Source organism: Talaromyces marneffei, chromosome 5 (genome assembly GCF_009556855.1).
Source record: "Talaromyces marneffei chromosome 5, complete sequence".
NCBI classification, from domain to species: domain Eukaryota; kingdom Fungi; phylum Ascomycota; class Eurotiomycetes; order Eurotiales; family Trichocomaceae; genus Talaromyces; species Talaromyces marneffei.
In genome coordinates this window covers 534,056-556,176 of record NC_072352.1, presented here as the reverse complement: position 1 = coordinate 556,176, position 22,121 = coordinate 534,056, and the positions used below count along the sequence as shown (strand labels likewise).

The following is a 22,121-nucleotide window of genomic DNA, read 5'->3' as shown; positions in this document are numbered from 1 at the left end:
TTGGACGCATGCCGCCGATCTATATGTATGTGCCTCAACCCCGGCACCCCGTTTCGTAGCTAGCAAGTAGAGTTATAGGAATATAATGCGTTATCCATTTTTCTTCAAACTGTAAGCTTGTCGGAATAGCCTTTCCCCAATCCTATTGAGCCGATGCAGGACCGGGATAAACCAACAGTTATGTAATATACTTAGCTGGAGAGTTACTTTTTCATTGAAAACATAGGTACTGTGAATATTTGCAGTTGTTACAAGAAATGCAAAATACTTACATCAAAAGCTTTACAGACTAGCTAAAGTGTAAATAGAAAATTCAAAATATATATAATCCCTCCTGGCATTCATGAACATTTATCAATCATTGTCAACAAGCACGAAAATTTACATACATATATAGTCTACCTTCCCTATAGGTAGTATTATGAAAACAAGGAGATCAAATTATATAGTTTATAGGTAAGATAGAAAAATAAAGGGGGGGGTAGCTTCAGAACTCTCCAGGTTTTGTTGATATACAATTCGGTTGTGAGATACGAGATAAAGGATAAAGTTCGACCGGTGCCAATAGAAGAAAACTGTCTAGAGCCACCGCCAAGGTTGTTGTATTTAATAAGGAAGCTATCGTATATAATGGGAAACTATAGCACGAAAGGCTGACTAGACATATCGGATAAAAACTTAATTATGACTTGCAAAGCTTGAATGAGAAGAAAATAAATTCAGGAAAATAGATGCAGGAATGGAGATGCAAAAGGAAAAGGAAATATATATAAAGAATGGAAAACTAAGCAATGCTGTAATTAATCATCGATTTAATGGCTCTCGCACTCCCAAGTCGGCGTCAGCAGCCATGATATCCTTGGCTGCCCTGTTGGCCAAAGCATACACAGTGGACTGAGGGTGACAAGTAACAGGGAGAGGGAAAGTGCTAGAGTCAACAACACGAATACCTCTCAAACCGTTCAGTCGCCAGTTCTTGTCAAGAGCCTTGCCGATAGCAACAGTTCCCATGGGGTGGTGGAAGGTGTAAGTCTGAGACTGAATAGCACCCCAGATCTCGTCATCCGTGGTTAATTCAGTGGCGGGGAAAACCTGGCGGACGGTGATGTTCTTGATTCCCTCGTTTTGGGTGATCTTCATTAAGAGCTTGTACCCGGCGATAATAGCGGCCTTGTCGGCCTCGGTGCCGTAGTAGTTGGTGTAGATCAAACGGTCGGCTGTGTAGTCTGTAGTGTTAATGGAAACGGAACCAGAACCTTCGGGTTGAATGAGACTGGCCCAAGTAGTAAGAGCGCTACCGTTGGTGGTAAGGAAAGGCAAGGATGAGAATTCGAAGAGAATATGAGGACGGTCCTCGGGTAAGGAGGTGTAGTGAGTACCATTGATGCCATGCCAGGTGGAGTCCGGAAGACGCTAAGTGCCATAGGTAAAACCGTTGTTGGAGCCGAGGATTCCAGTATGGTTGGCAGCATAATCAGCTGTAGCCACGGCGTTGACGGTCACGTTTTGGAACCATTGGTATAGAGTAAGAATTTCAGGGGCAACGTCAAGCTCAATGATAGCGAAAGCGTGATCACGGAGGTTGGCCCCAACGTCAGGGATGTCAGCAACAATCTTGATTCCGAGAGCTTTCAAAGACTCCTTGGGGCCGACACCAGAAAGCATGAGAAGCTTGGGGGTGTTGATGGCACCACCGCTGACAATTTCTTTACCTTTAATTGTAGTAGCAGCACCATTGGCATTGTAAGTAACGCTAACAGCCGTTTCGCCATGAAAGTTGAGCTTTGAGACCCAGGCGTAGGTAAGGATCTGGACATTGCAACGGTTTTCAATCAATGTGCCAAAAGCGGAACGACCGTAAGAACGGGTGCGGTTAACAGCAGTAATAGAAGACAATCCTCGATCAAGACCAATACCAGTTCCATCATTCAAGTCAACCTCATCGAGGTCAAGTTCGGCTTGCAAAGCATTGAAGAAAGGGTTCTCAAAACTGGTCAAGGTGCCGACTCGACTGACTTCCAAAGGACCATTTCCGTAGGCAGAAGTATTGACGACCTGGTTGTAGTCGGCATAAGGGTTCTCTGTGTAATGGCTGACCTCGAGGAAGTCCTGGAGGATGGACTCCCAGGCAAGACCGTCATTTCCGGACAAAGTTGCCTAGTCATCGAACAACGAGGCCGAACCACGGCAGTAAGCCATGCCGTTGACTCCTGTACCTCCTCCAATGGTACGGCCTTGACTGAGATTAGGAGCGTCCCCACCGAGGTTGTCGTCGGCCTGTGCGGTATAGTTCCAGTATTGTTCAATGATAAAAGGGTACATCGCAGGAGCTATAAACTGTTAGGCAATCCTGTTTGCAATGCAATAAAATCTCAATTAACATACTGTCAACGACGGCATTGTTGATACTGTCAGGACCAGCTTCAATAAGAACGACGCTCTTCTTTCCATCACGAGACAACTGCTCAGCTAGAACAACACCAGCGGGACCGGCACCAACAATGACATAGTCAGCAGTGGTGTGAGAGACACGAGAGCCGTGTCCGCTTGAATCGCAATTACTCGGGCCATTGAGAGTAGCAACAGCAGCAGCAACAGTTGCGATGGTGAGAAAGTGAACCTGTGAGAAGAAACGACCCATTGTGATTGAGTCTCTATACCAACGAATCACACACAGCCCCTGGACTTTTTAAAGATTGACCAAAATAAAACAGGAATGCCCACAACTTTCCACAGTTTCAGCCTGGAGGACTTCTAGACATATAAACGACTTTTTTCGTTTATTATGACCTTGGATTGATTATTTTCCCTTTCTATCAATAAACCTGGATGTAGCCTTGATCGTATTATGCATAGCACAGAGTGACTCAGGTGTAAACGGCAAAACTCGGAAATTACTGCAATGGTGAGATAAGATTGATAGAACACAGTCTCCAAGTTGAACGCATGCTAACCGACCAAGAACCTGCAGTAGAGTAAGGGGATTTCAGGGCCAAGAGTAGCTCTGGAGCATACTACAGAGTACACGTGGATAATCCAAGGGACCATGAACCCTGTCTGATATCGGCCTTGTAGAAGCTGGAGCGAAGATTTTCGTTATTTCCTACAAAGATGTGGAAAATGATAGCTGATGAAGGACCTGGCGTGACCTTGTGAGTGGGAATGCTTCAAGCTGACAGATTTTCGGGGCCAGAGTACAAAATGCATGCGAAAACAAAAATTATGAAGGGAAACTCGTAATAGAGGGGAAGCCTACATAACTGGGCAGAAATTAGATTCTCCGAACTGATGGCTTTTGTATGGTCAGTAGTATTATTCCATAGGTCTAAATCCAATAAAGCCTCAGTAGCCGGTGTTGCGGGCATCGGGGCTCGGACGCTCGCGTGCTCTTCCTGATGACCGAACGAATCGACACAGCACGGTGATTTTGCTGTGTAAGTTAGTTCTTACTTGGAGACTATCGCTAGCTGTGATGTACGCGTTTTGTCCGGAGCAGGAAGTTTAAGGTTAGATTTCTATAAGATATCGCGTATATGGTTGTAATACTCGAACATATGAGACCAAACAAATTTCCAGTATACTAGTATAGAATTATAGCACTTACCAAAATGAGTAGCGATAGCAAACTTCAGTTACAGGCCTGGAAGGTTCTGTCTAAATACCTTCCTGGTAGTAATCATGATCAGGAATATTGGTGGAAGCTAACTGGCCGTCATGTGGCTGCGCTATTGGAGGCTGCTGAGTATCCTTTACACAAGCAATATGAGTGCCTGTTGTTCCACTATCACTGGACGGTAAGCTTGAGCCTGTCATGCAATATGTAGTAAACAACAAGCTTACTGAGATGACATCTATCAAAGGTCCCCTACATGGGTCCCGCTCCCGGACCAGATGGTCTGCCGACTAAGTGGAAGTCGTTGCTGTCCCTTGACGGTTCAGCAATCGAATATTCATGGAAATGGAACACCAAAACCTCCGAGCCAGACGTTCGTTATGTCACAGAGCCCATTGGGCAGTTCCCAGGAACAGAGTTGGACCCTCTCAACCAGCAGGGTCTACGTGAGCTTCTTCAGCGCTTGGGAGCGGAAACATCAGAGAACGTGAATATTGGCTGGGTAAATCACTTTTTTGCCAAGTTATATGACCATGATAACTCCAAGTATATTGAAGAAGCTGCAGCAGGTTCACACATGAGCACTGCTAACAGTGTTCAACTGGGCACGGAGTTTTTGCGCAAGGGTACTGGGTTCAAGACTTACTTCTTCCCCCGCAAGCTCGGTATTGTTGAAGCCATTCCAATATCTCAATATGACGACGCTATTGCCAAGCTCGATGTGGATGGGAAGGGCTACTCCGCCCGCAAGGCTCTCAATGAGTTCCTCACCAATAACCCTGAAGGAAAGCTTCTCAACCCTTTCTCGTTGGCTGTTGATAATGTTGCTCCTGAGAAGTCGCGCCTCAAGTGGTACTTCCATACCTTGAACACAAGCTTTAAGTCAGTACGTGAGGTTATGACCTTGGGTGATAAAATCATCGGTATCGAGAAGCAGTTCGATGGCCTCTTTGAGCTCATCAAGGCCACTGTTGGTCTACCTGATGATTTCCCGGAAGACGTCGAGGTTCCTCTTCCAGAGAAGTCTCAAGTCTATGATAAGTCTGCCAAGGACAACTTTGGTGAGCTTGAAAGGGTCTTGACCGGATACCTGTACTACTTTGACATTGCCCCCGGCAACAAGTACCCTGAAGTCAAATGGTTTATTCCTACCCGTCACTATGGGCCCAATGACTTGGACTTGGCCAAGGCTATCATAAGTTGGATGGAGAAGCATGAACGTGGAGGATACGGCCCAAAGTACCTGGAAATGCTCTGCAACTTGGGCGAGCACAGACTTCTGAACGAAGGAAAGGGTTTGCAATCCTTTGTCAGTTGCCTGTTCAGGAAGGGAGAGTTGGATATTACTACCTACCTTGGAGCTGAGGCTTTCCACTCAGCTCGAAAACCAAGACGGTCCAGCCGGGGTACTCGACGACGAGGTGACGACTAGTCGAAACATATTCTGTAGTTAGAGGGCGGTTTATTATTCAATCTAATTTCATATTGGACGACATGCAAGCAAGTTGAGGTGTAGCGCGAGAGACCTCGAAAAATTACATCCTTGAGTACAAGTATTTTATATCTTTAATTCATAAAGGGCCTATATTCAGCCCATTTCATGTATTGATTTTGAGTACCTAAGTTTTGATGGTCGGACATCTATTCTATATGACCATACGGTTCTTCAACTTGTCATTTTCAACAATGTCATCTTTCATGGACTCCAGCTCATCAACATCCCAGGTAGCACTCAGGTATCGGCCACTCAGCCAAGTTCTCTGTCCTTTGGTCAGCCAGACAATGAAACCAGCAGCTAATTCCGACGTGTCAATTAAAACTGTATCAAATTTGTTAACAGATTTCATTACTACAAGAAATTCAACGAGTGGACATACATTCTGGGAGGGCAATCCCTTTCGCCAATGTCGTTGGGACTCCACCGGGATGAACCGCAAAGCAGTTGACTCCTTGCTGCCCATATTCCATACACACAAACTCTGTAAGTCTCGAGATAGCCAATTTCGACACTCCGTATGCTGAAGAACCTGGAACGGTGATGTTCGCTCCAATAGTAGTCAAATTGACTACATCCACAGTGGTACCTTCTTTCTTTGCTGTTTCAGCCAATAATGACAAGAAAGTCTTTATTATAAGGTAAGTACCCTTGAGATTCAGGTGGAATGTTTCCCAGTAGGCTTCTTCATCACTGTCGGCAATTGGCGTCCAGGCACAGCTTGTACCAGCATTATTGACTAAGACGTTCAACTTTCTTTCTTCTTCACTAACAGTCTTGAGAACTAAAGCAACATGTTCCTTGTTGCAGATATCAATGGAAAACTTTCGCACTCGAATGGTGGAATTGATACTCTTGATCTCGGTCTCCAGTGTATCAAGCTCTGACCCTGTCCGGGCACAAACGATGATACACGCTGGACCACTTTCGGCGTATCGCAAGGCAATTGAGCGGCCGATTCCTCGTCCAGCACCAGTTATTAATACAACTTTCCCAGGTTGGGACAAGTCAGTTCTGGTAGGGTCGGTGTTCACGCTGATATCGTTATGTAATGTTTTGGTAAAGAAGTATCCAGAATACGCAGGAAGTGCCATAGTTGAAGAATACGTGTGGTTTATTGACTGGTTGATCCGACGTTGCAAGACTTGTTCCACTTAAGAGGATTGAGGGGAGCTTTTGTCATTCAGTAACGGTATTGATAGATAACCAGTGTATAGTCGAGCCTATTTGGTTGACTCGGAGCACAACACCGCATACCGAGACCTTTAGGCTGGTTACGCAACCTGACAGCGCCCAATCAAACTACTTCAGCAATGCCGAGAAGAGTAGGAATAGCTTTACTTACCCTTTCTAACCTAAGAGTAAATTTGCTTTTTGGGTCCAGCATTGTTGCATACCTCCATGAGACCAGGGAATTTACCAGTCAAGCCTCGTGGGTCGCAACAGTTTGTCCTAATTCCCGAACCATATGTTTCATCAGAAAGGTACTCTCTATCATGATATGACTATCAGTGAAGTAAATGGATGGTAATGATAAATTGTATAATCATGAAACACCCCCTGAGTAATTTCAGCTTGTGAGTCATTCATTCAATGCCATGCAACGGTTCTTCCGCCGATGTGTACCTACACACATGAGCTAGTTCCGAGCAGCCGAGGAGTGTTCTCGGGGATTAGCTGTTTCGGGGATGCTCAAGTAGTGCTGCACAAATTGAAATAACGTATATAAAACTAACAATTGGATCATGTATTTTGTATACCACAGGCATTGATTGAAACATCCCACAGCATCAGATAATAGCCACCTGCAACAGTCAGTCGTCACAAGTATGTCAGCGGTGACACCGATCCAGCTGTCATCCGAACACTTAGGAATTATTCGCGCCCCCGTGGACATCCCTGCCGAATCCTTAGAAGCATGCAACAAGCTTCTTCAGAAGAACCATGAAGTCTACCATATGTTTTTCCGTGATACTGTTGGTCACAACCATATCGTTCACAGTCTCTTGACCGTTCTTGCATTGGGAGCTACTCCTCAAGAACTACAAGATCGCTACGATGATGGAACACCCATCCAACGACCCATTCCCGAAATCGACAACGCATTGCTCCAGAAATTATCGGACGATAAAGTCTTCTTTAACGCTATCGGCGAAATTGCACAATACCACACGTTTCTCGAATTCTTCAAGCGCGAAATTGCCGCCAACGGGTGGAAAGAAATCACCCAAAAGTATGTCTTTACACGAAACAAACTTGGGGACAAGATGCTCGCCCGTATGTACGAGGGTGCTTATCACCCAATCATCCACCTCGGTCTGGGTATAGAATTCCAGTCTGAGGCTATCATTGCTGAGGCGCTTGCCCAGGCCGCCGCTCACGACGATGCCAACATTGGCAAATTGTTCCTGAATGCAGAACAAGAAGCGGCTATTGTTTACCCTAGAGCCAAACCCAACTCCATGATTCAATTGATCCATGATGTCCGCAACAATGATAGAATCCGCACCGCTCCTCAATGGACCGACTTCGGTTTCAAGATGCGTGATGGTATTGTCGGCCGTGCTTGCGAAGAAATGCAGTCTGTTGCTGCTCGGTTTTGCATTAAGCCCACGGAAGAGGACCTTGAACGGCGGACAGCAGAGATGATAAGTACAGTCGCATATTTCTCTGGTGCAGCACAGCATGAGGGTCGCAAAAGAAAGATCGACTTTTTCAACATGCACTGTGTCACTAGCAGCATCTTCTTCACCATCTTGATCCGCCAGAAATGGATTAAGCTGGAAGACCGTATCCGTCTCGTCGAGTGGAAAGCACGACTTGACTTGGCATGGTATGCAGTCTCCGGATCAGCACTACTAGACCGCAAGGCCATCACTGATTACTCTAATCCGGAGAGCGACAATATTGGCTGGGCCGAGTTATTCAGTGCTGTCAACAAGGAGCACGATGACGGTCACGCCGCCAAATACATCCGAGCGCTCAAGAACGGTGAGGAAGTCTGCGAACAATATGAGCAAGGTGAATGGGAGGCATACTTCCCCATGAAGGGTGATATGTGGTTAAAGCTAGTCAGGATGTGCCAGGACACCACCAAGAACCTTCATACTGATCTGAAGTGGGTGCCATTTACCGGCTTTGAGCAGCCCTGGAAGAGACCTGATTTGGCGAACTAGAGCGGGAGCGCAATTGCCATGGAGCTTTCTGAATTTTCGGATTCACATGTAGCAATGATGTGACGTATAGTTCAGAAATGAAAACCATATGTATTTCAAGAACTATGAGATTTCTCTGGATACGAATCTGAATTCAACGGATTTTAGGTTTATTATCTTATTGGTGCGAGAAAGGGCCTGCATACGTAGAGTTGCGCTAAGTGATTAAAACAGAACAGAGTACATATAATAAGTCAACAATACCGAAACGGAATACATATCTCTAAAACGCATTATGTGGGACCTGTTGTAGGAAGATATGGATGCAAGAAGGGGAAAAAGTGTCTCACCAAACCCATCAAGATGCACATAGGGGTGCCTCGTGGGAATTTAGCACCAACGCCTCGGGTCTTGTTCACCACACCGACATTCATTCCGTCATACCGCCCTTCCTCATCTTGCGCAGCTTCTATCATGCCAGCTGAAAGATCGAGGTAGCTAATGAAACTTTCTTCTTCGTCCAAGGTCAATGTGTGACCGCGCTGAATGTCCACAGACAGACCAGCGGGCTTTATGAAGATAGTGGAAACCCAGTCGGAATGGGAACGGAGGAACTTCTCAGTGACCATAAGATCACGATAAACGTGGGAGGCTGCGGCCAACATGATGGGACGGAACCAACCTGGCATATTGCGGGCAAGGTGATTGTCGATGGTAGCGGAACTTAGCAGAACTAGTTTGGGGAGCTTGAGTCCTGGGCCTGACTCGCCTTTAATCTTCTCCAAGGCTTTTATTACAGTCGCGGCGCAGTCCTGACTAAGACTGCATCCGGGGACATTATCGTTTGTTGTGACTGTCAGAAAAACTGCTTTACTGTCGCGGACACAATTGATCATGACATCAACATCATAGATGCTGCCTTCAATGATTTCGACTTGTTTGTTATCGACGACTTGGGGAAGGAGACGATGCAGCTTCGCCTGATTACGGCAATAGGCTCGGATTTTGTTCTTTGGCGATTGGAGAAGGTTCTCAATAAGGGCAGAGCCACAGTTTCCTGTGCCGCCAAGGATAGTGTAGGTATCCATGTTAATTGTACACGCAAGAAAGCAAGCTTGAAATGCTATCCAGTGTTCCTTGGAACTTCTAGAACTGGGAGCACAACATCTGATACATAGCTATATCTTAGTTGTATTACTCTAACCTAATATCCGCTACTATTTATCTCCGACTTCGCCCGGACATGGAGTGATTCCCATTTGTAACCTTGTCGGAATGCGATGAACCGAGTGTAACGTGTCCATGCCCTAGTAAGCTTAGGCTTCTTCCTGTTGGAAGCCTGCTAATATGACCGAGGCTAATCTCAAAACGGTCAGGACTTTCAGCCAATAAGAGGCTGTAAAATGTATATTAGCATCTTGGCAAATACCCACGATAAAGGGGAAAGAACGAGTAAAAAAAGGGCGACGTGGGGGCCCAACATAGTCAACAACAAGGACACATCGACTCACATATCAATTTTGTATGGTAACCTATGTTACCCGTTTACTAGCATATACGTGGATTCCAACACTTCCCCGCCCGTCGGATTTCAAGATTAAGTTGCTTGCGAAAGCCGATTCAGTGGTGCAATTTGGACTTTAATGCGTAGTTGGAATTGAAAAATCTCCAGATGTAGATTGCTATTTCCGTTCTATCGGGGCTCAATAGACAAAGAAATCACCATTTTGAACTGTCTCCTGTATCATCCACCCGCCTTGTTCGAGTGATCCTAGGCGAGATTCTGTACACACAAAGTAAAATAGAAAACAGATTATTGGAGAATTTGATCTCAGTTTTTATTCAGAGAGGTGGATGAAAATTCCAGCGAGAGATATAAATTCTTTCAAAGGTTTGATTCAGCGGGTGCCCTAAATTTAAGCCCTCAACCCTAACGCCGATGTCATCTACACAGAAATGGAAATGATTGTTTGCAACTAGCTTTTTGTTGTATTCATGAACATAAAATGACTGAACTATGTGCATGGAGGCTTAAATGCCACACAGTGTATGTACACCACACATATTTCTCATCAATCGTTCCCTCTCCTTGTACCTCATACATGCAGCCCAAATTTTCTAGAATCTCAGACCCCATATTTTGGTCACTTATGAAGTAGTTGCATTTAAGAGCTGGCAGGGTAGACGGCGGCGTTGACGCTGGCCCACTCGCCACCCAAGCGGTTGAAGACTTGGACCTCGAAGGGCTTAATGAGGAGGGGCTCCACAGCAGCATGGTAAGGCTTGTAGTAGTCCTTTTGGAGCTGGGTCTGCATTTTATAACGAACATTATTGGCCAAAATATATATATATATGTGTGTGTGTATGTGTGTGTGTGATTGCAAAACATGCTATCAGAACTATATTACGTACGCTCATGATGTATTCAGAGGTGCAGTTCCAGCTCTCAATGAGCTTGAAAACTCCAGCGTTCTTTTCATCATAGGAGATCTCGAAGAAGAGGTTCAAGGGCTCGGCCTTGATAGCATCGAAGGTAGGCTTCAAGGCAGCAAGGAAAGTGTCCTTGTTCTTGGGGTCGATGGTGATAGTACCATGAACAGAGATACCGGCCATTTTTGATGGTGGGGTGGTTATGCACAGTTGAAAGATAGTAAAATTATAATTGGGAAGGGGATTAATTGAATGACTCCTTGTATTTTGTGGTGGTTCGAATTGAAATGCAGAAAACGCTACGATAGAGCTATTCATTTTCAATACACTAAGTTGCTTTATATTCATTATTTTGATGCATGGCTGCAGCAAAAGCCGGGGCAATGTATTTCTAGTGCATTAACATAAAGTTGAGAGTGATAGTCTATACATATCGGAACGAGAGCAGTCGGATATCGGAAATTGAGACTCCTTGTGTGTATAATTTTGTTCGACATCTTTTATCTTCTGCCCTACAGTTAGCTAGCTGCTTACTTGTTCGCTACTGGGAATTAGGGCTTGTCCACTGATTGGCTTCAGATCAGATCCCAGATAATACTTCCAGAGAGATATTTCCATTATCCCATTCGGTAGAACTCCCACAATGTACTTGGAGAGATTGTACGATAAAAAAAGCCACAGTCCTTAGCAGCTCGACGCGGCCCACGTTGAAAGCCGGTCATGTACCAATCTAAATGTCTGGTGGTGTGGAAGGCGTCGCCAAGATAGAGTCTGATTGCCTGACCGGCCTGATCAAAATAGAGAAACATTACAGTGCAATAAAACAAAAGGACAAATGCGGCATAGGTTCTTATTCTAATGTTCTATATTCTACCAATGCATATTTGACTCTATGCTGCCAACATCTGGTCACTTATTCAAAGTTGCTTTACGTGGAGATCTCACAAATATGGAGTTTCAAATAACTCATTCTACTATAATTGCATCGATTTGTATATTTGCTGCCGTTGTTGCCCTCGTTTATCGTGCAATTCTTCCAAAGCCTATCCCAGGCATACCTTACAAGAAGGCCAGTGCTTTGTGTATTCTTGGTGATGTACTAGATGTGAGTTACCACTCAACCTGTACTATTTCGATGCATTGGCGAGCTATGCCGCGTTCAAGCTAATGCCTGAATGTAGATTATCAAATACCAAGAACAACATCATGAAATCTGGTCTTATGTTAGAGATCTCGCTGCAGACCTCAAGTCCCCTGTTATTCAGATGTTCATGTGCCCGTTCGGAAAGCCATGGGTAATTATCGCGGATGCTCGTGAGTCGCATGACATTCAGATGACCCGCAAGGATGAGTTTGATCGCTCTATGATTACGGGAGAGGTCTTTGGTCCTATCTTCCCAGAAAACCACGTCTCGGTAGGTCTCAAACTTTTTCATGTTATATAGAGTGTGTCAAGCTAAAAAATTACTATAAAGTTTCCCATTGGGGAGGCATGGAGATCCCACCGCCAACTCATCAAGGACACAATCTCTCCATCTTTCCTCAACGGTGTTGTTGCACCCTCCATTCACCTGAATACACAAGACCTTATCGCTATCTGGAGAAAGAAAGCCATGATTGCCAAAGGCCGACCCTTCAACGGTGACAAGGACTTGTCTCGAACTGTGGTCGATATCATTATTGAAACCACCTTCGGTATTAAAGCTGAAGCACTCCAAGTGCAAGAACAGCTCCTGGACCAGACCATCCTTCCAGCGGGTGTTGATGAGTCCGTTGACTTCCCTGCTGCCGAAGATGCTGAAGCCTTTACATCTATTCGCGACTTGTCAGACAGTGTCCAGATTGCCATGGGCTCTCCCGTGCCAACTCTTTCCCTTAAATTTTCCTTGGCCTTCAAGAAGCCACTTATCTCCGCCAGAATATACACAGACAAAATGATCAACGAGCGTCTACAATCCGCATGGCGAAAGTTCTCGGGTGTCGAAGATGAAGGTACCGTTAAATCTGCTACTGACCTTATTGTTCAACGTGAAGCACAAATGGCAAGAAAAGAAGGTCGCGACATCAAAATCGACACTCAGGTTATCAAGGACGAACTCTTTGGCTTCTACATGGCTGGACAAGAGACAACGTCGACGACACTGTGCTGGGCTATGAAGTACCTGACTGCCAACCCTGGTGTTCAGAACAAACTTCGCAATTCTTTGAGAGAGGTTCACGAGAGAGCTCACCGAAATGGAGCTCTGCCTTCTGCCCAAGAAATAGCACAAGCCGATGTTCCTTACCTGGAGGCGTTTATCCAAGAAGTTCATCGTGTTGGAAACTCCGTGAGCTCTATTGTCCGCATTACTACCAAAGATGTTGTTGTACTCGGACACGTTATCCCTAAAGGGACGGATGTCTTTATGCTCACCAATGGACCTAGTTACAAGAGCCTACCTCTTGACGTCGAAGAGACTATTCGTAGCAAGACCAGCCGTGAGAACAAGGAAAAGTTCGGCGTTTGGGATGGTGAGACCATTGGAAAATTTATTCCCGAGAGATGGCCAGCAAAGACCGAGCAGGGAGAGATTGTTTTCAACCCTAGTGCTGGATACACGCACCCTTACGGTGTTGGACCCCGTGCTTGCTTTGGTATGCTCTACACTACTGCTATCCTTGATGCTACATGATACATCTAACATGATTCGACTTGCAGGTATGAAATGGGCGCAACTGATGCTGAAATCAATCATTACGATCATCGTGTGGAGCTTCGAGTTTGAGCCATTGCCTCCAGCAATCGCTGACTTTAAGGCCATTGATGTCACCACCCACAGAGCAGAATTTACATATATTCGACCCGTCCCTATCCAGCCAATAGGTTTTCATTAGAAAAAGGGGGGATTGACTTTCACATTGAGGTTGATAGAAAAAATCAAGAGAATGAATTGAAATTGTTGAGAGAATAAAATTGCTATCTCCGCTATCTCCGTTTTTGTTCCCAAATAGACCTAGCTCAGTACGTTACGTTAATAATCCGATTCACCAAGCCAGATGACTGCCGTAGGACATGAGACAGTTGTTTCTTTTACTTTGACTACCCCTCCATTTACTTCACAATAATAACGTTACTAAATCGGAGAGGCGTCTCTAAATACTCTATTTAGATTTTAGGGGGCTTTTAGATTCTCTAAACTACCATTTCAAAATGGCTGCGGCGGCAAAGAGGCTTGTTTTGATTACCGGCGGTATGTTTATTTATCTTGCATCCTACTAAATATCCTTGACTGATAATGCACAACAAAAAGCTAGCGGTGGTATTGGTTTTGAGCTTGCAGCTCAGCTCCTGGCAAAGGGCACATATTATGTTTTCATGGGAGCTCGATCAATCGAAAAAGGAAACGCTGCTCTACAACAGCTGCGTGCTCGCAACTTGCCTGACAGTGTAGAGATGGTCTTGCTCGATGTCACCAAGGACGAAACCATTGAGGCGGCTGCTGCCAAGGTTCGCAAGGAATTTGGGAAATTGGATATCCTCGTCAACAACGCAGCCGTGGCGCCAATGGAAGGCGGCACATTGCGTGAATACATGCGTACCTCATTCGATACCAATGCTACTGGGCCTCTGATGGTCGCTAATGCCTTTGCACCCCTCCTGAAGGACTCAACAGATTCGCCTAGAATTGTGAACATTACTAGTGGAGCAGGCTCTATCACTTCTCGTCTCAATAAAAATTCGCCTACCTATAGACTCCAGGGTCACCAGTACCGAGCCAGCAAGTCTGCTCTCAACATGATTACTGCTTGCCAATATGTCGAGTACGAACCTGATGGGATTACGGTCTTGCTTTATGACCCTGGTCATACAGTCTCAAACCTCGGCCCTTTCAACAAGGCTGAATTTGGTGCCAGGGCACCGGCCGATTCAGTCATGCCTTTGATTGATGTCATAGAGGGAAAACGTGATGATGAAGCGCCTAAGATACTGCACAACACCGGCATGTATGAATGGTAGAGTTACCGGTCACTTCGCGAGATTATCAGTTTTTTATCAACTCCTACATCAATCCATGCCTTATAGAGAAAGAAATGTCGATCGGAAGGTGTATGTTTTCTTTCTAATATTCGATACTGTAGAAAAGTCATGATTATTTCACTCTTACAACTTGATGTTCTCTACTTGAATATAACCAGTAAAAGAATTGTAACTGAAGCTCTCCGGAGGTTACGTATCTCATGTTTATCTACAGTCAGCTTTCATACAATTATATGTTTCGATAAGAAACAGGCATATCAGACTTCAACACTAACTGCAATCAATCACCTGCTCCAGATCATGGAGTTTTATGGAAAACCAATTTCACGTGACGGACACGGAGTCGGCACTGGCCTGAAAATGTAACGGCATAATGGAAGCCTTGACAAGCATTCTATCATTCTATCGGCTTCATGATCTCCCTCCACCCGCGCAAAAGGTCGCTACAACACAGCTCCAACCAGAAAATATAAGCCTCTTACACGCGCGGGCTCAAATCAACGTATTCCGGCTAAATGGTAGGATTGGTCTTATAATTACCAGTTAATTTATATTATGTGATGCCTCTGTAACACATCGGTATGATTCGGACTATAGTATACGACGTTTCTAGAACAATAGCCGGTCCGAACTGGGGGAAATCTTACCCTGTCACATAATACCTCATCGGTAGATAAGCCTTGCTTGGTAAAATTATCAGTACTTAAAAATCTCTTGTTCAAGTTCCAACTTGTCTTCTGTCATGCCTGACCGGAGATCATCTCTCTGATCCCTGTAGTCAGTCAGAAAAGATGGAGGAAGAACCACAACCAGAGAAGAAGCAGCACAAGGGCGGCTACCGACAAATCAACAAGGCCCTCAATATATGTGCCTTTGAGGATTATCTTGAGGCACAACTGTCGACTTTACCGGACATTGCTTACGTTGAGCAAATCAGTGCGCGAGTGCTACGAATTCTAGGTCAAAACGCTGGCAAGGTAAATCCTTTTGCACGAGTTCTTATTATGCAGGGTACAATCTCAATCTCTGTGGATAGTTTACCCTACAAGGCACAAATACATACATTGTCGGAACCGGCTCCCAGAGACTCATCATCGATACCGGTCAGGGTATCCCAGAATGGGCCACTCTGCTCTCAACAGTTCTCGCTGAATGCAATATTACTCTTTCCCATGTTCTCCTTACACACTGGCACGGCGACCATGCTGGCGGCGTGCCTGACCTTGTCCACCTCTACCCTCACCTTTCCGACTCGATCTACAAACACACTCCCAGCAAAACACAACAACCCATCGTCGACGGACAAGTCTTCAATGTCGAAGGTGCTACCGTTAGGGCTCTTCATTCTCCAGGTCATTCACACGATCACATGTGCTTCATCATTGAGGAAGACAACGCCATTTTCACTGGCGACAATGTGCTAGGTCATGGTACGGCTGCCGTCGAGATGTTAAGCCTATGGATGGACTCTCTGCGTCTCATGCAAAATCAAGGATGGAAGATCGGATATCCCGCCCACGGTATGGTAATCGAGAACTTGCCTGTCAAGATTAATGTAGAATTGGCTTCCAAGACAAGGCGAGAGAAGCAGGTACTACAAGCATTGACCAAGATTAAGAAGAGCACCGGGTCAGGAAAGGGGGATGTCACCGTCAAGGAACTCGTCACTGCCATGTACGGTGAAGGAATGGCGGACGAGGTTCGACAAATGGCTATTGAGCCGTTTATAGAGGAAGTATTGAGGAAACTCGCAGAGGATGGCAAGGTGGCGTTCACAGTCAGGGGAGGGGTGAAGAAGTGGTTCAAGATTGCTTTTGATTAAATAAATACCTGATTATTACTGTGAAGGTGGCTTTTAAACTTGCATTGTCATGCATGATTATGCATTACCTACTATATCTACATCTTTCCATTTAATCGTTTGTAGACCTTTTTCCCCTGCATTGCTTCGTTTCACTTGTGTACAAACCGACTGTCAGTAGCTTCAAAAGTTTTTGTGAGAATGAGCCACGTCCTCCGTATCTCGTGCACGAATTGCAGTTTCCCAATTCTGTCTAATTAGTAACCTTCTCGGTCCCAGTGTCTATTAGTGACGCTTACTTCCTAGGGTCGTATTGATTCACTACACTATGTACCTAGGCACTACACCAGACTATAATTTACCAGCAAGTCATAGCTCCATGGAGCAGACAATCAAGCCCGCACCTTGAACCAAATACCCACTGAGAGACGCGATGTGTCGCCGCCATTGCCATAATAGGAAATATTTCGGAAATCGGACGTGGTTCGGAATCCGACAAATGTCATCAAAGCAAGCAATAAGAGCGGATATATGGAGAGGTTTGTCAGTGGGTGCGGAGACGTGGCGGAAATTTACGCGAGATGTTCTGTCAAATACAGCCTGTTCCTACGAAGTAGAAATGTAAGTAATACTACAGAGAGTATACGGAGTACGTGATTCAGCTATGCATACCGCGCGAGTCATGGCTCGGTGTTTAACCTTATCGGGACCCACGCGGATCCACTGCGGGTTCCACCATAAATCAACGTCAGCAGTAAAGTAACTAGTAGTCTACGTATGTACCTCCAGAGTACTCCCAATTAGTAAGTATGCATTTGTAAAATATTAACCCTGGGACTTCTCAAACGTGGTAGTGATACAAGAATAACCCGGATTGGACCACGTAATGAAGATAGCAAATCTATAACGTTTTGCGACTGGTCTATCCAATAGACCATCTTCTAGAACGAAGCATCCAACTTATTTGGCACCACCATCAATGGTGATAGGTTTACCGTTGATCCACTCACCCTCCTTGCTGGCAATGAAGACAACAACGTGAGCGATATCCTTGGGCCAACCATTGCGGACCAAGGGAGAGGCATGTGCAGCCATCTATTGCTTGTTATTTATTTGGTTTACTAATCATCGCCAAATCTTCAGGGAAAGTCAATATTGCTCCCCTGTTGGAGTTCCTCAGGGGAGTATTTCTCTCCGCCAGGAATGTAGTGGTGTGCAACACCGTGGAACATGTCGGTGACTGTTCCACCGGGCGCCACAGCATTCACAGTGATCTTCTTCTTACCGGCATCCTTGCACATGATCCGCACAAACGACTCAATAGCACCCTTGGAGCCGGAGTAGATCGAGCGATTAGGAACACTGAAGTCCTGGGACGTGTTGGAAGAGGTCAAGATAATACGACCGCCCTCATTGAGGTGGCGGTATGCCTCACGTGCAACGAAGAATTGGCCGCGCGTGTTAAGGCTGAACACACGGTCGAATTCCTCCTATATTCGGGGAAAAGAAATGTTCAGTGATCAATTATTCAGGCCGTTGTAATCCAGGAAATACATACCTCAGTCACATCTCCAAAGTGCCCGAAGCTAACCACACCGGAGTTGCTGACAACAGTATCGAGTCCACCAAAGTGAGCGACAGCATCGTCCATAAGCTTAGCGGTCTCTGGAACATTCCTGACATTGGCCTTGAAGGCTACAGCATCAGTTCCAAACGACTTGATTTCAGCAACGACTTTGTCTGCTGATTCCTTAGAGTTGGCGTAGTTGACAACAACTTTAGCTCCACAGCGACCGAGTTCAGTAGCAATAGCTGCGCCGATCCCTCGTCCGGAGCCGGTAATGAGAGCTACTTTGCCGTCGAGGCGGTAAGGGATATATGGAGCAGACATTATGAATTGTTTAGAAGTGTTTGTTTTTATGTAAAGGACAAATCAAATTGGGAGGTTCTATCAAGTAGCTTCAGACTCTTTTTTTTACGGAATACTAGTCTATAGATGGTCTTGCATACGGTATCCCGCTCATATATCTCCACTCATCGGATTTAGGAGTTCTGTTGGTTCCCAGTATTGGTCCCCAGTATCACTTGCTATGGTCGGCTTAGGCATTCTTCTCCAGCCGACCTCTGCTGGAAGACCTGGATACGCCGGAGCCCGAATTGACCAAACCCAATATAACAGCAACCCAACATATTACTATTGACGAAGTTCACGTAGTACAATATTACTACTGTCTCCATATGTGAGAGCTAAGCATACTGGACGACAAAGTTGGGAAGGAATTCGCTCATTGCCTAATATCCGAGCATCCGTGGAATGAAACTATTTGAGCTCTTTCGTCCAGCAACCAGTTTTAATGCGTGACATGGAAAGGGGTAGGCTGTATTTCGAACAATCTAGCCACTTTTCAAATACTTCAGCGACGAAGATGCAGAGCCACACTGATTTCTAGTAAACATATAACGTAAATTCCAACCAACACAGCTTTAGATACCTTTGATCGCATACGTAACTTCACCCCCTAGGTAGATACAGCGTTACGTTAAAAACGTGTTCAAGGGCTGCCAAATCTTCTGACGAGGACTGATTTCATCCTCCCATGTCGGAAACCACGTTGCATCCCATTAAAAAAACACCCCAGAACTCCTATGCCTCGCTAATTCAATGGCTGCGTAAACCTTCCACAATATTCACAGAAAGAGCTCTTAGTCTCTTTCGCAAATCCACAATAATCTGGTCGAATGTTAATGCGGATAGCGGTACAGTCAAGTCGCTTTCGTCGGACTTGGAGCTCGATCCATGGGATGATTCGCCGTTGAATTGTGTCCCGTGGGCGATCTGTGATCTCAATTTTGTTGACAGTTGATTAACTAGGCTTTGGACACGGTGTAGCTCGCTTAATACCAGCTGTGCTACCATGCGATCTGCGTCAGCGCCTTCGAGCCGGTAATTTCCCACGATTTTACTGTCTTGAATCACCAGTTCTGGATGGGATAATGTCCGTGAGTGGGTTATGTTTGGTGTTTGTACTGCCAAGTTGTCATGGTCTGAAGCAGCGGACTTGGGCGCAGCGGCTGCTGCATACCAGCCGAGTACTTTAAATACAATAAGTGACAGAATTGTTAAAAGATAGCCGTCATGTGCACACGAGCAGTTCAACATCATACTAATGGCTGCAATAGTATCCTGATTTTTGGATATGACTGTTTGGATACTCGGCGGCGAAATATTTGATTGCTGTTGTTGTTGTGGTTGTTGTTGATCAACCTCTTCCATAGCCGATGTAAAATTGGATGTTGGGTTTGGAAATAGTTGTTTCATGAGACCAAGAGCTCGCACCAAGCAACAGCAGAGGTTGTCTGTTCCCCGCGTGCTGTTGTCGCTTCTTTGGGCATCGGCTGGCGAGCCTTGAGTATCTGAAATTGAACTCGGCTTAGAGAACACCGGAAAATCTGGGATGCCATCCTGAAATAAATGGAACGTCTCAAATAGATTTTCACAGCTATTACTAGATGTAATGTTGCTGCCTGTGCTGCTCTCAATAGAAGTCTGGAAGAAGTGTGACTGGCCTAGAATATCATTATCGCTTAATTCTGGGATAGAAAATGAGTTAGGTGTGGCAAAGAATTCATCAAGGTCGGTGGTTAAATCGGCCATGGTACCAGACATGGGATGATTCACAGGTGATAACATAGGCGGAGGGATGTCAATAATTAGGCCTGCTGGTCGTGGAGAATTCTGGATGAGAATGGGGGATCCATGCGCGATTGTACTAGGAATACTACTTGCAGCTGGAAACCAGGTAGTCTTTGGAGGCATAAATTGAGTCACCTTCAAGGGTTGTGGTGGCGGTGGTGCAATGTTGCCTGGCGGTGCCCGGTTGCTATCCGTGGTGGTGTTTGTATTTCTATTGGTATGTTTCCTTCCTCCACGTTTCGTGGCCAAGTATTCACAAGTTATTCCACGCTTTGCGCAACGTGCACATATTGGCTTTTCCTTGTTGCATTTCAACTTGGAGGCAGCACAGGGATGACAGCTGTCACGTAGCTTGGGTATTGCAGGTGTCGGTCCACGACTTTTAGTGGAGGCAGGTTGTACTTGAGAAGGAGAACGAAGGTCTTCCATGTTTATAGAGTGTGTGCAATGGGGTATAGGATGATGTATATCAAGGACCGAAAAGAAAAGAAAAAGGTTTCGCGAAAGGGACAAAGGGAGAGCTACCATCCGACGATATAAGCCGAACCTGATTGACCTTCGAGACGTTCTTCACGGCCGACTATAGGTTCTTCGAATTAGCAGCTTTACCACTTGTGTTCTCGTAATTTTGGTCTGCGCAGTACACAGACCTTGCCACGTACAGTAGCTACTGCCACTGTCTTGGGGGAAAATGAGCTTCACAATTTCGCTTATCATTTAGTATTAATTTCTAACCAAATGAGCCAATGGTCCTATGCGTCTTTCTTGGTTGCATGAGGACTGTACTGTATACTCCACATACAAACCTAGCCCCCTACACTTGGATATTGAACTAAGAACTGAATTACTTCAATTGACCTCCGCCGTGCATCTTATTTTACACTTGTAATAGAGCGTTGTTCCAAGGTTCTTCGGACCGGGGCCGGCTTATGGCGTTACATTAATGAGATTTAAAATTCGTAATCGCCTTCCTGCCACTGAAAATTAGCAAGGAGACCATGCCGCAACTGAAGCTGCACTTGTAGCAAAACAATATGACAACAATTATTTCTGAGAGGTCAAATGGCTGAGTACAATCGATCTAATTGCTGTTGTGTAATTTAAACTCACTATCATCAACTCATACTAGAGAGACAGGCTGAACAAGCCTCTAATGTCAATTTCTGTTTAAAATTGTCCCATTCGTCCTATTGTAGTTGGAGTGAGCGACGGCGCTATCTATAGACAGGTCAGCAAAAGGATGTAAGTACACAGCTTCATCTTACGTCTCGATTTTGGGAAATATCTATTGAACTAATCGCAACGTTGAAGATATTATGCGGGGCAGACTCAGACTGTCTGCTAGCCTGCAGTTAGAACTTTGTGTTAAGAGCCAATTCCATTACTTAGTACGTACATAGTAGTAGAGAAGGACTAACTTATATGTCTAGTGGGCGCTGCATGCCGTTGGTCATGTAGTACTGTACGAGAACTTACTACGGAGTAGAAGTATTATTAGGTAAGAGACCAATAGGAACATACAACATGGGGGATGGACTTTGCTGTTAGGATGAATAGATAGCTCTTTACTGTTCTACAGAAACTCGAAGTGTAGCCATACGTAGGTAGAAGACTTCAAAACAAGACCAACAATGAGCCCAACCTTTGCTGGTATACATCAACCATATCAAGATTGAGCAACTCAAGGAGTCAAGACGGAGAATTATTTCCTGTATTGTACCGGTATTTCATATGTAATCCGATCTAACAGGTTTATCTAGATTTATTTCAACGCCAGGCACTTGTTGTAATAAGGAGTCTGGAATAATCGCAAGAATTAGCAATCCTCTCACGCTTGCTTCGCCTGCTTTGGTTTAGATTCCAAGTCAGGAAATTTAATTAAAGCTAGAGGAAACATATGACCATGTAGTAGTAT

General features: G+C 45.1%; 11 protein-coding genes across 11 annotated transcripts; 5 read left to right on the top strand and 6 right to left on the bottom strand.

Moving 5' to 3' along the window:
* Positions 1-804: 804 nt before the first annotated feature.
* EYB26_006519 (uncharacterized protein) lies at positions 805-2,641 on the bottom strand (the record flags this gene model as incomplete). The annotated part of the gene is made up of 4 exons (XM_054265795.1): positions 805-1,413; positions 1,489-2,157; positions 2,209-2,330; positions 2,386-2,641. The coding sequence occupies 4 exons, from the start codon at positions 2,639-2,641 to the stop codon at positions 805-807; spliced, it is 1,656 nt and encodes a 551-aa protein (XP_054121770.1).
* Positions 2,642-3,608: 967 nt separating this feature from the next.
* Positions 3,609-5,045, top strand: EYB26_006518 (uncharacterized protein; the record flags this gene model as incomplete). Its single annotated transcript, XM_054265794.1, has 2 exons — positions 3,609-3,794; positions 3,861-5,045. The coding sequence occupies 2 exons, from the start codon at positions 3,609-3,611 to the stop codon at positions 5,043-5,045; spliced, it is 1,371 nt and encodes a 456-aa protein (XP_054121769.1).
* A 214-nt stretch (positions 5,046-5,259) lies between these two features.
* Positions 5,260-6,202, bottom strand: EYB26_006517 (uncharacterized protein; the record flags this gene model as incomplete). Its single annotated transcript, XM_054265793.1, has 2 exons — positions 5,260-5,432; positions 5,491-6,202. 2 exons carry the CDS (start codon positions 6,200-6,202, stop codon positions 5,260-5,262), a joined length of 885 nt encoding a protein of 294 aa, XP_054121768.1.
* A 735-nt stretch (positions 6,203-6,937) lies between these two features.
* On the top strand, positions 6,938-8,284 carry EYB26_006516 (uncharacterized protein; the record flags this gene model as incomplete). The annotated part of the gene is made up of 1 exon (XM_054265792.1): positions 6,938-8,284. The coding sequence occupies one exon, from the start codon at positions 6,938-6,940 to the stop codon at positions 8,282-8,284; it is 1,347 nt and encodes a 448-aa protein (XP_054121767.1).
* A 272-nt stretch (positions 8,285-8,556) lies between these two features.
* EYB26_006515 (uncharacterized protein) lies at positions 8,557-9,351 on the bottom strand (the record flags this gene model as incomplete). The annotated part of the gene is made up of 1 exon (XM_054265791.1): positions 8,557-9,351. One exon carries the CDS (start codon positions 9,349-9,351, stop codon positions 8,557-8,559), a length of 795 nt encoding a protein of 264 aa, XP_054121766.1.
* A 1,077-nt stretch (positions 9,352-10,428) lies between these two features.
* EYB26_006514 (uncharacterized protein) lies at positions 10,429-10,876 on the bottom strand (the record flags this gene model as incomplete). Its single annotated transcript, XM_054265790.1, has 2 exons — positions 10,429-10,572; positions 10,676-10,876. The coding sequence occupies 2 exons, from the start codon at positions 10,874-10,876 to the stop codon at positions 10,429-10,431; spliced, it is 345 nt and encodes a 114-aa protein (XP_054121765.1).
* A 766-nt stretch (positions 10,877-11,642) lies between these two features.
* On the top strand, positions 11,643-13,567 carry EYB26_006513 (uncharacterized protein; the record flags this gene model as incomplete). The annotated part of the gene is made up of 4 exons (XM_054265789.1): positions 11,643-11,798; positions 11,875-12,108; positions 12,169-13,327; positions 13,392-13,567. The coding sequence occupies 4 exons, from the start codon at positions 11,643-11,645 to the stop codon at positions 13,565-13,567; spliced, it is 1,725 nt and encodes a 574-aa protein (XP_054121764.1).
* A 316-nt stretch (positions 13,568-13,883) lies between these two features.
* Positions 13,884-14,690, top strand: EYB26_006512 (uncharacterized protein; the record flags this gene model as incomplete). The annotated part of the gene is made up of 2 exons (XM_054265788.1): positions 13,884-13,923; positions 13,984-14,690. The coding sequence occupies 2 exons, from the start codon at positions 13,884-13,886 to the stop codon at positions 14,688-14,690; spliced, it is 747 nt and encodes a 248-aa protein (XP_054121763.1).
* An 812-nt stretch (positions 14,691-15,502) lies between these two features.
* On the top strand, positions 15,503-16,533 carry EYB26_006511 (uncharacterized protein; the record flags this gene model as incomplete). The annotated part of the gene is made up of 2 exons (XM_054265787.1): positions 15,503-15,688; positions 15,748-16,533. 2 exons carry the CDS (start codon positions 15,503-15,505, stop codon positions 16,531-16,533), a joined length of 972 nt encoding a protein of 323 aa, XP_054121762.1.
* Positions 16,534-17,651: 1,118 nt separating this feature from the next.
* EYB26_006510 (uncharacterized protein) lies at positions 17,652-18,403 on the bottom strand (the record flags this gene model as incomplete). Its single annotated transcript, XM_054265786.1, has 2 exons — positions 17,652-18,002; positions 18,071-18,403. The coding sequence occupies 2 exons, from the start codon at positions 18,401-18,403 to the stop codon at positions 17,652-17,654; spliced, it is 684 nt and encodes a 227-aa protein (XP_054121761.1).
* Positions 18,404-19,171: 768 nt separating this feature from the next.
* On the bottom strand, positions 19,172-20,635 carry EYB26_006509 (uncharacterized protein; the record flags this gene model as incomplete). Its single annotated transcript, XM_054265785.1, has 3 exons — positions 19,423-19,479; positions 19,541-19,605; positions 19,678-20,635. The coding sequence occupies 3 exons, from the start codon at positions 20,633-20,635 to the stop codon at positions 19,423-19,425; spliced, it is 1,080 nt and encodes a 359-aa protein (XP_054121760.1).
* Positions 20,636-22,121: the final 1,486 nt, after the last annotated feature.